Genomic DNA, 15,269 nt, shown 5'->3' with positions numbered 1-15,269 from the left:
AACAAGTATTGTGCTTTCCAATAGAGATGTCAGTAGAAAGTATTGGTGGGGGATTGGGCATGGCGACCTCACATCGATCACAAGAACAAAGGGGCTGTAACACTTTTACAGAGTGGATATTCATGTGTTTCTCAGGATGGATCATTCATGCAGACTTGAGGCTTGTCCTAGGGAGCTGGTGCAAGTTCAAGGCAGTTCACATAGGAATCACTCCAAACAGGTTTTGTCCTGCATGTGCTCGTCCCTAGATGGACTGAATGGTCCATCCTCAGCCCTGCATTTTTGTAGCTACTGTCAATGGCAAAATAAAGTGCATGGCTACTTTCAAACAGCAGTGTTTAGGTCAGTAGTTTTCTTCAGTATTTGTAAGCCAAAGCCAGGAGTGGGTCCAAGACATGGAAGATGTATAATACATTCCCTGTGTACTGTAAGTTCCACTCCAGGTTTTGGATTGCAAATACTGAAGCAAAATACTGCTGTGTGGCCTATTAAATAGTTTGTTCACTTCACAGAAGAGCATTTACCCCAAAACGTAAAAGACTGACAAATGTAAGGCTTCGTTCACATCTGCACTAGGGCTCCGTTCCAATGGAACGTCTGAGCTTTCCGTCGGAGCCCTGACTGACACAAACGGAAACCATAGGTTTCGGTTTCTATCACCATTGTTTTCAATGGTGACGGATTCGGTGCTAATGGTTTCTGTTTGTCTCAGTTGTGCAAGGGTTCTGTTGTTTTGACGGAAACAATAGCATAGTCGACTATTGAGCCCTGGCGCAGATGTGAACGAAGCCTAATTCAAAAGTTATTTCAAAATACATTAAAATAGCTGACAGCAATTTATTTTATTTATAACAAACAAAAAAAAACACACAGACATATTTTAGGCTATGTTCACACAGAGTATTTTGCCTAGTTTTTTGACACGGAAACCGCATCGCAAAACTCGGCAAAAACGGCCCTAAAATGCCTCCCATTGATTTCAATGGGAGGCGTCGGCGTCTTTTTCCCGCGAGCAGTAAAACTGCCTCGCGGGAAAAAGAAGCGACATGCCCGATCTTCGGGCGTTTACGCCTCTGACCTCCCATTGACTTCAATGGGAGGCAGAGAAAGCGTATTTCGCAGTGTTTTATGCCCGCGGCGCTCAATGGCCGCGGGCGAAAAACGGCGCGAAAATCGGCGTGCAGGGAGAGGAAAATCTGCCTCAAACTTCCAAACACAATTTTGAGGCAGATATTCCTCCTGCAAAATACTCCGTGTGAACATAGCCTTATAATGAATGTCTCATTTCTGTTTTATTTTATAGTGAATAAAAAATAAATAAATAGCTATTCTGATCAACAAAAAGAACTAATACAAATGTGAAGAGAGCCCAAGAAATAAAAATAGAAATGTGTTTTAGAAAAGTTGTGGGAAGACAAACAAAGCAAAACAATCAAAGGCGATTTCAGCACATAAATATTTAAATTTAAAGACCTCAGAAAAGGCACATAATTCCTATTTTTCGCAATTAGGTCATCCACAACCAAGATGTGTAGCCATTTTACATTTTTAGAAGATCTATTGTGCTCTAATGTCAATTATGGTACATTAACAATTATGGTCAGAGCCACTCTCCTTTTAAATGAAAATCAACAAGAAGTTGCCAGAACCTCACCCAGCTAATAGCATGGAGTAGGATTGAGTTATTGCATAAAGCAATCTCGTCAACTAAGGGCATGGCCAGACGTGGCGTATTTCTTCCGCCACTGTCCGCATCAATGCCGCACATAATCTGCGTTGCAGATTCTGTTGCGGCTTTGCCTAAAATGTGCATTCAATTTATGCGGATTAGCCGTTGCGTATTCAGGTGAATACTTCCCTTCTCTCTATCAGTGCAGGATAGAGAGAAGGGACAGCCCTTTCCCTAGTAAAAGTAAAAGAAATTCATACTTACCCGGCCGTTGCCTTGGTGACGCGTCCCTCTTTCGACATCCAGCCCGACCTCCCTGGATGATGCGGCAGTCCACGTGACCGCTGCATCCTGTGATTGGCCTGTGATGCAGCCGTCACATGGGCTGTAACGTCATCCCGGGAGGCCGGACTGGAGGAAGAAGCAGGGAGTTCTCGGTAAGTAGGAACTTCTATTTTTTTAACACGTTGATCTATATTGTGATCGGAAGTCACTGTCCAGGGTGCTGAAACAGTTACTGCCGATCGTTTAACTCTTTCAGCACCCTGGACAGTGACTATCTCCTGACGTCGCCTAGCAACGCTCCCGTAATTATGGGTGCACACACGTAGTCACCCGTAATTACGGGAGCCCCATTGACTTCTATGGGCCTGCCCGTAACGTAATAACGGCCCGTGATTACGGGCGTTTTTACGTTAGTGTGCATGGGGCCTCAGTCTGGCTATAGACCTAGAAACACATAGGTCCAGCCAGAATGAAGAAAGATCATGTTCGTAAAACCAATACACTACGCCACACACATAACATCTGCGGACTTCATTGCGGAATTTTGAAACTCCACTGAAGTCAATGGAGAAATTCCGCAATGAGTCCGCAACAAGTCCGCAACAGCCAGTGTATGCTGCGGACACCAAATTCCGCACCACAGCCTATGGTCCGCAGTGGAGTTTTCCGCAACGTGTGCACGAACCTAACTAAAAAGCTGTGGAAAGCAATGGAGAAAATGTCCGCTGCGGATTTCCACAGCGGACTGGCCGCAGCGGAATTCTAGATCAATTCCGCCATGTCTGGCCATGCCCTTAGAGGTTGCTATAAAACAGCAGAGGGCAAGTGACATGCTTCACATGTATGAGTCGAAAAAAAGATTAAATTCACTGGGACTCCCACCATTCCCGATGGGAGCCATGTCTGGTATTGAAATACATTCCGAAGTGATGTTCAAAAATGGTGCTGTATAGAAAGAAAAAAATTTGAAGGTCCTGCAGCGATTTACGGATCACTGCAGTTTCTTCATTCTTGGGATCGCGGGGGTCGCACCAATCAGACATTGACGGCATATGTTAGTGACATGCTATCAATGTCTATGGTGGGCATTCACCCTTCATTTCAAGGATTTCATGTTTTCCCAACTATGAAATAATAAAAACATTCTAAACATTGAGAGATATCGGCTGTACAAGAAAAGTGGAGAAGTTGCCCATAGCAACAAATCCGATTCCAGCAACTTTGTATTTCTAATAAACGACACCATTTTAGACCTAGCTTTCTTTTTTTCTTTTAAATACGAGTAAAGTTATTTCCGTTTAACTATTTTTAATTTTATATTTCAAAGGGAAAATTTATTTATTTATAAATATGAATAAATACAGATGTATTAAATAATATTCATTATTTCGATGATGAACTGGTACGGTTGACAGATTGAATATACTTAATATATTAAATATTTATAATCACAACAAATTGACCAAATTCACGACGGAACATTTTAATACAATTCAATAGCAAAGAAAACAACCAGTTGATCAACAACTAGAATGATCGTTTTCAGTCTCCGCCGAATAATCTATACGGATATTTTTTACAAACACCACAATACAAGTATCTGTTCACTTTGCAGAAGCATCCCTTGGTTCCAGCTCGGCTGGATTCTTCTCCCATCCTAAATGAGCCATGTTGGCACAGTCTTTGTTGCAGCAGTAATTGGGTCAGCTTTCCTATCACAGCCCTGCTTGAGCATATGACTGCACAGCATCAACCTACTTCAAGGCTCCTAATAAATAATACATAGATTCAAGTGGAGAGCGAAGAGCAGTACAGATCCTGTGCACATTTACAGGCAGGGCCATATCCACCAAACAGTGCTTAAAACTGGTAACCCACCCCAAGACTTGGCAGATGTTGTGCCCCCCCCCAATCACCATTTGTGTTCAAGAGGTAACATACAGCCATCCTCGAGGCTTCATGCAGAAATCAGAAAATGGTAAACATTTCTCCATGTGATCATTATCTTTTTTTGGATACTTGGCTTTGAAAAAAGAAAAGGGTACTAAATACTAAGCCGAGAAAAAACCCAAATATAAAGTAGCTAGAAAATATTAATTAAAAAGGATACGCTCTAGTAGTTCTAAACGTAGAGTAAACACTGTTAGTTTCATATGTCCGAGAGTAAAAAAAAAATAAAAACGAGCAGCAGAAGTATTCACAAGCCGTACATACTGGCATCGCTGCGGAGGTCAGGGACTGACCAGAAAACAGTAAAACGCCTGAATTACGTCTGAAAATAGGCCGTCTGAACATACCCTTACTCGTCAGCGTATCCGCCCTGTGGGAACATAGCCTTAGGCTTTATTAAGACGAACGTAAACTACGTCCGGGTGCTGAAATAACTGACAGCATACGGACCCATGCAAATAAATGGGGCTATTCACACACGCGTGATTTTTCACGCAGCGTGTGTGCGATGCGTGAAACTCACTGCATGTCCTATTTTAGTCCATTTTCGCAGACCACGTCGTCTATTGAAGTGAATGGGTGCATGAAAAACACGGACAGCACATGGACGAGATTTGTTTGCTGTCCGGGTTTTTCATGCACCAGTTGCTAAAGAAATGAGGAGAAAAAACAAAACAGGAACACTGATGCCACATGGAAAGCACACGGATACCACACGGAACGGTCTGTATTTGTGGATGCAAAACGGACAGGTTCATCTGAATTAGGCCTAAATTCACACAAGGAGATTTGTTGCAGAAATGTTTGCAATTGAAAAATCAGTTATATACATTTGAATGGGGTTGTTTCCGCAGCAGGTGCATGGATTTCTGCAAGCCCCATTCAGATGAATTTGAAAGCATTTTCAGTAGCAGAAATTTCCGAAAATTTTGTGCATAATTCCCTGTAAACTGTAAGGGCTTGTCCAAATGTAACGGAATTGCTGCAGAAAAACCGCACCATTTCCTGCGTTTTTACTGCAGCAAATAGTGCAGATTTTGCGGTGTTTTATTCAGTGCTGGGAGATGGTGACATCTCCTCTGAAAAACGCAGCAATACAGCCCACTTTCTGCAGCAGCAATTGACTGCAGGCGAATATCGGGATGGAAATTTTACGCAGCGTGTGGATGAGATTTGTTAATTCTCAGCCACTATGCGGATACTGCATTCTGCTGCATATTTTCCATCTGCAATTCTGGACGGAAAATTCGCAGCAATTCCGTTACGTGTGGACAAGCCCTTCAGATCCACTAAAATCCCAGGAGATCAGCAGTTTTTGTGATAATCAAAGAACATCAGCAGTCATTTCATGGTCATGCAGATCATCAATTCTTCTCCATTGTAGATCTTATTTATAGGGGTTGAAGTAGATTAGAAAAACCAGGGCTGTCGAGTCGGTAAGCCAAACTTCCGACTCAGACGCCTCTATTTTTCAACTGTCCAACTCCTTCATAAGTAGGTTATGTATAATAAGCCCGGTTGTCTGCTCGTTGGGTATAAATATGTGTGGCTGGTAATGTTGTAAGAAAACAGTGTGCACTCAGATAACGTTATGCAGCTGTATATGTATAAGTCCTGAAAACAAGGTACAAGTCTGAATGGAAATAACAAACATTTAAAAAGTGTATCTAATATACTAAAGGGGTATTCCGGTCACAACAAATTATATTGCGGATGGGATGGACCCAGACACAGTTGAAAACTTGTTAAGGGATTTTGGGGCGGACACCCAAAGACCGGGGGGAGAGCGGCATTGTTGTGTGTGTGTCCCATTAGCCCTTGTGCCCTTCACCTATTGGGTTGTCGGTCTTCCTTCTCCCCTTCGGTGTCGGTCTGGCCATTCTCCTTCCTGTAGTTCTGTTCAGACATGTGCGGCTCGCTGCAGTGCCATTGAAAACTCTGTAGTATTCCTGGTTGTCAGGGAGACAGTTTCCCAAGCAACCAGGCTAGGAGGGATGCGGAGCGCTTAATCCGCTCATTCTGAGCCCAGTGCTGACACAGCATAGCGGCGCAATACCAAACGAGCAGAATGGCTGGGCGCTGAGGAGGAAGGGGGTAGGATATAGGAGCAGAGATGCGCAACAGAGCAGGAGACCATGTGATAAGTACAGGACACTACAGAACAGTCCTGGAACTCACTGCCCTCAGTGCAGCCGATCACTAGGAACAAAGACAATAATAACCCTCAGCGCTCCAGTCTGTTCAGGAGGGGGGAGAACTCATGAAACTTTTGCATTGGACCCACCATAGTGCTAAAACAGAGCTGCACCTGGTAATGAACTTGCTTCCCTGTCAGAGGAGGAACTTTACTACTGAGCATGTGCAGCACAGATTGTGACATTTTAACTAGTGACCTTGGAGAAGCAGTTAGTCTATGGGTATGTGCACACAACCTCTTTTCAGACGTAATGGAGGCGTTTTACTCCTAGAATTACGCCTGAAAAGACGGCTCCAATACGTCTGGAAAAATCTGCCCACTGCTTGCAATGGGTCTTACGATGTTCTGTGCAGACGAGCTGTCATTTTACGCATCGCTGTCAAAATACGGTGCGTAAAATGACGGCTCGTCAAAAGACGTGCAGGTCACTTCAGCGAAAAACGCAGCGAAACACGCAAGTTGCAAAAAAACTTCTGAAAATCAGGGGCTGTTTTCCCTTGAAAGCAACACAATATTTTGAGACGTTTTTGACTCTGCGTGTGAACATACCCGAAGGGTCAATTCACACGTTACAGTAGCAGAAAAGTGGATGAGATAAAACAAATCTCATCCACACGCTGCGTAAATACGGAGCAGAAAAAATGCTCAGAAATTGACATACGGTGCAGAATTTTATTCCGCAGCATGTCAATTGTATTTGCGCGAACGCTGCTTATTTGTTGCGGGTTTTCCCCATTGAATTCAATGGGGAGGTAAATCCTGCAACAAATAGCAGTGTTGCGTTTCTTTGCGGTGGGGTCACAGGGATTCCACCGCACAAAAACTCAACTCAGAAAAATAAAAAATCTCATACTTACCCAGAAGTCTGTGTTCCTCTGTCCAGCGCAGCCTCCTGACGTTTCAGCCCATATGACCACTGCAGCCAATCACAGGCTGCAGTGGAGGTCACATAGGATTAAACGTCATCCCACGAAGCCGGCCTGGATGACGTCAGAGGGCTGGCCTACTGGGATAAAACAGCTAGCAGGCCGGCCTCCTCGGAAGACAAGTGCTGCAGTTTTCCGCAGCGGACAGTCCGGGCGAAAAACTGGACCCTGGTTTGTTGCGTTTTTTTGCCCGGAATCCCATGCAGCGCACAGGGCGGATACACCGCAGCGTATCTACCCTGTGTGAACTCAGCCTAAAGGAGAGAACGGAGTTGATAACAAGGATGTTCTAGCAGCAATAGAAAATCAGTTATCACAGTTTTTGGATAAATAGGGGCCTTAGATTGATAGAAAATCATATATTTATATGATTAAAATGTCAAAACCTTCCTAAATTCCTATGAAAATATACTAGCCAAGTATTTAATAATTAATACAAATATAGAATATTTTATATTTTTATTTTGAAGCCGGAGTTGGTACATATGTACCGACTAGACTACTCCACAGCCCGACTAGACTACTCCAAAGCCTTGAGAAAAATACGGCTGTTTTCTTCCACAAAGAGCGCCACTCTGGTCTACGGGCTGTGTCTGATATTGCAGGTCCGTCTCGTGAAATACCAAACACAGCCGTGGACAAAAGTGGTGCTTTTCCTGAAAGAAAGCAGCAATATTCTTATCCCATACAACCCCTCTAACCCCATGCAGCTTGTCTATATGCATCCATGCGTTGAGCTGCTGCCACATAGATGGCTCTACAGTATTCTGTCCATCCCAGTATTATCTATATGTGCGCACATTTATAGCGTCCACTCTTGTTTATTTGTTGCCAGACTGACTCAACATATAAAAGGTCATGGAAAAAATAGAACGCAGCTTGATTAAGCTTTGTTTTTATATTTTATCTTCAGCTTGTTCATTTTAAAATCCTTTATCAGCAATGATTTGCTCTTCCGCCGCTGTGATTGCACACATGCTTATTGAGTGTGATCCAAAGACATTACACATGCACCTGCTAGTAATTTGTTAAATAAACAAGCTCTGGACTCTAATCCGAGGAGCGCCAAAAATAGACTACAACACTGCGGCTAACCATCGCAAGACGAAATAACCTCGTCCTATCCCAGAAACGTTCCCATCCTTCCGTACGTTCTCAAAATAGTCAGTTAGTAGTTTTTGTTTTGTTAGTTGTTTTTTCTTGGTGAGCAAAAAGTCAGTGTTACCATTACTCCTAAGCGACAGTGGAATAAGCTTCCAACTGTGTGACCTTCTCCACCTTACCTGCACTCTAAAATAAAAACGGAATATCAAGGCCAAATGATCATCACAAATGTGTACACAGCACCAAATGATTAACCCAGGGATCGACAAATTAATGTGGGGCCTCACGGAGTACTGCGGCTCCATAAAAGCTTCAAATTATGTAGAGCCCTAATACAGTAGCCATTGAAGTCTATATTTTATACTGAAGCATACAATTAAAAATAGTCATCAGATGCCGTTGTTACAGAAGTATTGTAACCCTGGCAGCGGGTCTCGCTCTTGCTGCCGCTCCCCGCCGCCGGGTCTCGTACTTTCTCTGACAGCCTGGTCCTGCCCCTCTTCTAGGCCGCTGGTATCAGCGGTGTTCCTCCGCTATCGGTCGTAATGTTCCTAGTGCGCGCTCCGGCCACCTCTTAAAGGGCCAGCACGCGCAAATATTCCTCTACCAGTCCCTGTTTGTTCCTAGACTACTTAAAGCACCTCCACAATCCACCTTGTGCCTGAGCAACATTGGAACAACCTAGTTGTGTCCTGCAAAGGTACCCATTTGTATCTGATTGTAGTGCACTATTGCTATTCGCTATCAGCCGGTGTCCAGCTACCCGCTATCAGCCGGTGTCCAGCTACCCGCTATCAGCCGGTGTCCAGCTACCCGCTATCAGCCGGTGTCCAGCTACCCGCTATCAGCCGGTGTCCAGCTACCCGCTATCAGCCGGTGTCCAGCTACCCGCTATCAGCCGGTGTCCAGCTACCCGCTATCAGCCGGTGTCCAGCTACCCGCTATCAGCCGGTGTCCAGCTACCCGCTATCAGCCGGTGTCCAGATTCCCGTAGGGGGTTAAAGGGTAAAGACCAGGGAGGCTACTTAGAGAACGCCCTTAGAGGTTGCCATCTGCAAAATCAGTGTAGAAACCTAGTGGGTCCACAAACCACTGGTCATAACAAGTATTCTTCAACAGAAGTCTTGCTTCTAGGGGAAAATACCTCCTTAATACCATGCTGTACCGAGCCACCAATACAATGGCACAAAAAGTGCCTATGTCTATGTAGAAGAGAGCCGTAGGAACTCCGCGTGCAGCCTACAGGCTTCAGGAAGGCCGTTCCAGGGAACTTTCATAGACATCAAAACAGACTAAAAAAGGTTGCAGCAAATTTCTAGGCGCATGGGCTACCCCTATAATAAAAATTAATACGAGACAAAATAGTGGACCTCTTAGAATCAGGTTTTGAAATGAAGAGCACCCACGATCTCATGATGTTGAACAGATGTATGCTGAATAATAGGCTGCATATGAATTGGATGTAAATCTGCTTTTTCATCCCTATGCTTTAGATTAAAAATGGAGGCATAAATTGATTTCCTATTCTTGTGTCTTATTCAATGTTTATTTATTTATTTATATTACACACTATTCAGGTATTTATATGAACAAGGGATAAAGGTTTCATCCCTAGTGTGATTGGTCTGTGGTTTGTCAAATCTATTTTTTTTTTCTCCATTGACTTCTATGTGGAGAATACTGCCATCATTTGCATACACTTCTCCATTTGTCTAATGATATCGTTCACACGTGGCAGATATGCTGCAGATTTTCCATCCGGATTTGCGATAAAGCCATAGCATTACCCAGCCAAACTAGAAGCTGCTTCAGTGTCTGCGTGTGACTTTCTGCCTCTCTCATTCTACTCTTGCTCCATCCCTCTACATAGACTTCTATGGGCAGCTGTAACCTGATCCCAAAGTGAGCCAATAGTCCCTCTCAATTTTGGCAGTGAATGATTATTGAAAGAGGCAAGGCGAGTGGAGCCTGATTAGTGGCGAAAGAGGCATTTTTTTCTAATAAGATATATTACAGTTTCTTATATTCATGTTTTATGCTAAAATTTGTTGAAAGATTAGTGATCATTTAAGTATAATATTTGAAAGATTACAAATCATTTTTTTCTGAGGTTTTTCGCTCTATGGAGCTTTTGTGGATTGTTTGAGCATATTTAACGCGGATCTGTCATCAGACTACGCTGCCCTATTTAAGTGCAGTATATTATGAGAACAGGACTGCTCTCCTATTTGCCATAACGGCACGAAAAACGATTGAGGAGCATGTAATAGAATATACCGGCTGTATAATGAAGGGTCTCTCCCCACAGTGAGTACACAGAAGCCATCAATTACTGCTGAGAAAGGGGGAAGCACTCTCCTCGTGACTACACTGGATTCATAACTGCGGGTCCGGTGTATTCTTTGAACGCTCTTATTAGCCAAATGGCATTAGCTATTTTGGCTAATAGGAGAGTGGACCTGTGTTTATACCATGCAGCCCTTAAACAGGGAAGTATAGTCTAACGACAGATGAGCAAGGTTAACCAATGTATGAAATTCTTATTTATAGGTTACAGCTCTAGGTGTGGTGTTTCTGTGGTAATCTCGATTGATTAGAATTGGGGGAAAGGATTCAATATGAATATAATGATAGTAGTAAGCCACTGCCCTGTATGAACACTTACGTCTTTTGTGCTTTGTTCTGCCACACAGAACTGGATTAAACATTAACTTCTCACTTGAACCAAACTATTTATGGTTTCTGGCTGGACAAGGGTGTAAAACAAAAAAGGTTACGCTTTGTTCATTTATATATGGTGACAAGGAACAATAAAAAGTGTGTGTACAAACTAAGCTTTATAGATCATTTTATGATCCAAATTGGTTGCCTGGCTAGGAGTAAATAGAAAAGCAGATTTTGTGTGTCCTTGTAGGCCACAACCATTTATGTAACTTCCTAAACGCAGACTAAGGCCGGATTCACACGAGCGTGTGCGTTTTGCACGTGCAAAAGGTCCGTGTTTCATCAGCATATGGTGCGTATCATGATGACACTCTGTTTTATGTCTACAAACAGAAAAGCACATGGTGCTTTTCTGTTTTCATTCATTGTTTTTACTGCTGTTGCGCGACTCACGCGCGGTACCCGGAAGTGCTTCCGTGTGCCGAGCGCGATTTGCACGCACCCATTGACTTCAATGGGTGCGTGCTGCGCGAAACACGGCCAAATATAGGACATGTCGTGAGTTTCACGCAGCGCACATACGCTGCGTGAAATTCACTGACAGTCTGAACGGCCCCATTCAGCAATATAGGTCTGTGCGACGCGCATGAAAATCATGCGCGTAGCCTGGACGTATTTTATGTTCGTGTGAATAAGCCCTTAGGGTATGTTCACACGCTAAAGTAAAAACGGCTGTAAAATAGGGAGCCGTATTCAAGGGAAAACAGCCTCTGATTTTCAGCTGTTTTAAACCCGTTAGTGACCGCCCCATAGTGCTTTTACGCGGCCACTAATGGGCTTTATTCCGATGCAATAGCCTTTTTACGGCGCTGCATCAGAATAAATAAACAGAGCAGGGAGCCATTAAATCTCCCTGCTCTCAGCTGCCAGAGGTAGCGGAGGGCTGGGGGCATCCCTGCTCTAAGGCTGGGTTCACACACCCTATTTACGGACGTAATTCGGGCGTTTTAGCCTCAAATTACGTCTGAAAATACGGCTCCAAAGCGTCGGCAAACATCTGCCCATTCATTTGAATGGGTTTTACGATGTACTGTGCCGACGGTCATTTTTTTTACGCGCCGCTGTCAAAAGACGGCTCGTAAAAAAGACGCCCGCGTCAAAGAAGTGCATGTCACTTCTTGAGACGTAAATGGAGCCCTTTTTCATTGGCACCATTGAAAAACAGCTCCAATTACGTCCGTAATTGCCGCCGCGAATAACGCGAGTACGAGCAATTTACATCTGAAATTCAGGAGCTGTTTTCTCCTGAAAACAGCTCCGTAATTTCAGCCGTATCGGACGCTGCCGTGTGAACATACCCTAACGGGTGAGATCGATATCAGTATCGATCTCACCCATTTAACCCCTGAGATGCGGCGCTCAATAGCGAGCGCTGCATCCGAGTATATTTGGAGAGAGGGAGCTCCCTCTCATCCCACCGACACCCGGTGATAAGATTGCCGAGTGTCTGTGTCTCCAATGGCAGCTTACAGCTCTTTGAATGAGACGATAGAAAAAACGTAAAAAAAAAAAACAAGCCATTTTTTACGTTTTTCCATTGTCACATTCGAAGAGCTCTAACTTTTTTAATTTTGCGTCGACATAGCTGTATAAGGTCTTGTTTTTTGCGGGACAAGTTGTACTTTTTAGTAGCACCATTTTGGGGTACATATAATTTACTGATTAACTTTTATTAACTTTTTTTGGGGGAGATAGAAGAAAACCTGAAATTTCAAAACTCTTTTTTTTGCGCACTAAATCTATGTCGTTTACCATGTGGTATAAATAACACAATAACATTATTCAGCGGGTTGTTACGATTGCAAAGATACCAAATTTGTGTAGATTTTGTATGTTTTACTACTTACACAGTAAAAACACTTTTTTTTCAAAATTATTTGTTCTTGCATCTCCATATTTGAAGAGCCATAACGGTTTTATTGTTCCGCCGATGCAGTCGTTTGAGGGCTTTTTTTTTGCGGGACGACTTATAGTTTTTATTGGTACCATTTGAGAGTAGATGCGACTTTTTGATCACTTTTTTTTAAGTCAGGATTAACAGAAAACAGCAATTTTTCCATTGTTTTTTATTTAATTTTTTACGGCGTTCAATGGGCGGGTTAAATAATGTAACAGTTTTATAGTCGGGGTCGTTACGGATGTGGCGATACCAAATATGTGTAACTTTTCTACTTTATTGTGTTTTCTTAACAGTAAAGCATTTTGTAAGGGGGAAAAGTGGGTTTTTCATTTTTATTTTTTTCACATTTTTTTTAATTAAAATATGCGATCATCCAATCGCTATTATAATACACTGCAATACTTTTGTATTGCAGTGTATTACTTACTACCTGTCCGTTTAATACGGACAGGCATCTGCTAGGACATGCCTTTGGCATAGCCTAGCAGGCATTCACTACAGGCAGACCTGTATCGGAGACACAGACACTCGGCGATCGTATCGCCGGGTGTCAGTGGGATGAGAGGGAGCTCCCTCCCTCTCTCCAAAACCACTCACATGCGGTGCACGCTATTGAGAACCGCATCTGAAGGGTTAAACAGGTGAGATCGATACTAATATCGATCTCACCCGGTCGAGCAGGGACGCCCCCAGCCCTCAGCTACCTCTGTCAGCTGAGAGCAGGGAGATTTGACAGCTCCCTGCTCTGTTTACTTTATTCTGATGCAACGCCGTGGAATAGCGGCGCTGGAGAATAAAGCCCATTAATGACCGCCGTGAAAAGGCTTATCGGCGATCATTAAGGGGTTAAGGTCTAAAATAGGCAATTAATAGGTAATTAAGGGGTTAAAGCATCAAATATTTTTCGGAGCCGTTTTTGGACCTGGTTTTCTATTGACACAATGCATAACAGCTCAAGACGTGACATGCTACTTCTTTTTACAGGGAGTTTTTTTATGCTGCGTTTTTTCAAACAGCCGGGCAAAAAAATGCACCGTCTGAACGAAACGCCGTTTACACCCCGAAAACACTGCGTGTGAACATACACCAAGGTGTAATTTTTTTTAACTCACATGTACACTTTCAGAAGGAAAATCAGAAAACACTAGAGTTGTAGGCCCAAGGCCTGAGACTGAACTAGTAAGACATTCTTGATTACAATTTATCGAATTCTGAAGTATTGCCATGGAGACCTCAACTCACCATCTCTATGTCCACACATAACTACCACTATTAAAGTCCATTGCCCAGCTGGGTTTTTCTTAGGGTCCTTGGACACAACCGTGGCTTTCTTCAGTGTCCTATCCGTTTTGTCTTTGCGGATAGAATACTGAACCCTTCATTTATAAGGGACCATGAACACATGCGGGTTTTGCGGATCTTTATGCACGTTCCACAAAATTACAGAACACATTCTATTCTTGTCCGTCTCACCCATTCTAGCGTGTAGATCTGCATTAAAAAAAAAACAGACAGCACATGAAGCCACTAGGATCCGTGTTTTGCGATCCACAAAACGGAAACTGTCACATTCATGATGCCTTAAACTGAAGCTTGCTAGAGTAATATGTGACAAATTTATTAAGTGCATGCCTTTTAATTAATTTGCTGCATTTTGGGCTGTCCGTGCGCCACAAACTAAAATCAACGCCAGCTATGTGCTGCTGATTTCTATTATAATTTACGTCAATTTCTGGCATAAATTATCGTAGATGTATCCCCACCCAATTTTTTGAAAAGTGAAAGTTGCGACTATTTTACGCCTCTGAAGTGACATAAACCTGTTGATAAATTGCCCCCCCCCCCCCCGATTACCCCCACTGGTAACACGGCATGTCACGTATCAGAATGAGATACGTCATCAGAATCTTTCAGGAGTGTATCCTCAGACTATAAGCCGGTATCTTTAAGCATTTGCATGTCCGCATAGAAATTATTTACAAAAAATATTTTTACGTGTTTTTTTTTTATACCATATTTTAAATTTCTTTTGCCAAGTCTTTGTTAAAGAGGTTTTCCGGTAATATCATATAATCCACACATGCAGCTGTGCCTAGCACTGCTGCTCAGTCCCACTCAAATCCAGGCATTTAGGCCAGCTTATCGATAGGGGCCCCAGGGGTTGGACCCCCATGATCACACATTGACAGTAAAACCCATCAATGTGCATTCCCAGTAAACTCCTATAATATATACACAAATTTAGAGGTCGAGTTTAAAACCACAAAAAAATATATGTGTATATTTTGGAATACCACATCATAACAGCAGCCAGTGTTCCAGTGTTTGACTAGTCCTATGAGAACACCATTAGGCTATGTTCACACTGAGTTTTTTGCATGCAGAAAATTCTGCCTCAAAATTCAGTCTGGAATTTTGAGGCGGATTTTGATCTGGCTGCACGCCGTTTGGCGCGTTTTTTCGTGGCGTTTTCCGCCCACGGCCATTAATGTCAATGGGAGATTAGAGACGTAA

The 15,269-nt window shown here is 43.1% G+C and overlaps 1 protein-coding gene across 2 annotated transcripts in view; it reads right to left on the bottom strand.

The window, feature by feature from the left end:
- Positions 1-15,269, bottom strand: part of GNAL (G protein subunit alpha L) — a 314,748-nt gene that overhangs the window by 271,923 nt on the left and 27,556 nt on the right. The window contains exon 1 of one of the 2 annotated variants that reach the window (XM_075826436.1): positions 5,736-5,823. The exons of the other annotated variant lie outside the window; for it this stretch is intronic. Within the exon in view, the coding sequence (XP_075682551.1) occupies positions 5,736-5,784 (49 nt within the window). The 5' untranslated portion in view covers positions 5,785-5,823. Of the gene's footprint in view, positions 1-5,735; positions 5,824-15,269 lie in introns of those variants that run through there. 2 annotated transcript variants of the gene reach the window in all.

Source organism: Rhinoderma darwinii, chromosome 5 (genome assembly GCF_050947455.1).
Source record: "Rhinoderma darwinii isolate aRhiDar2 chromosome 5, aRhiDar2.hap1, whole genome shotgun sequence".
Classification (NCBI taxonomy): domain Eukaryota; kingdom Metazoa; phylum Chordata; class Amphibia; order Anura; family Rhinodermatidae; genus Rhinoderma; species Rhinoderma darwinii.
Note: the sequence above shows the minus strand (reverse complement) of the source record. Positions and strands in the feature narration are given on the sequence as shown.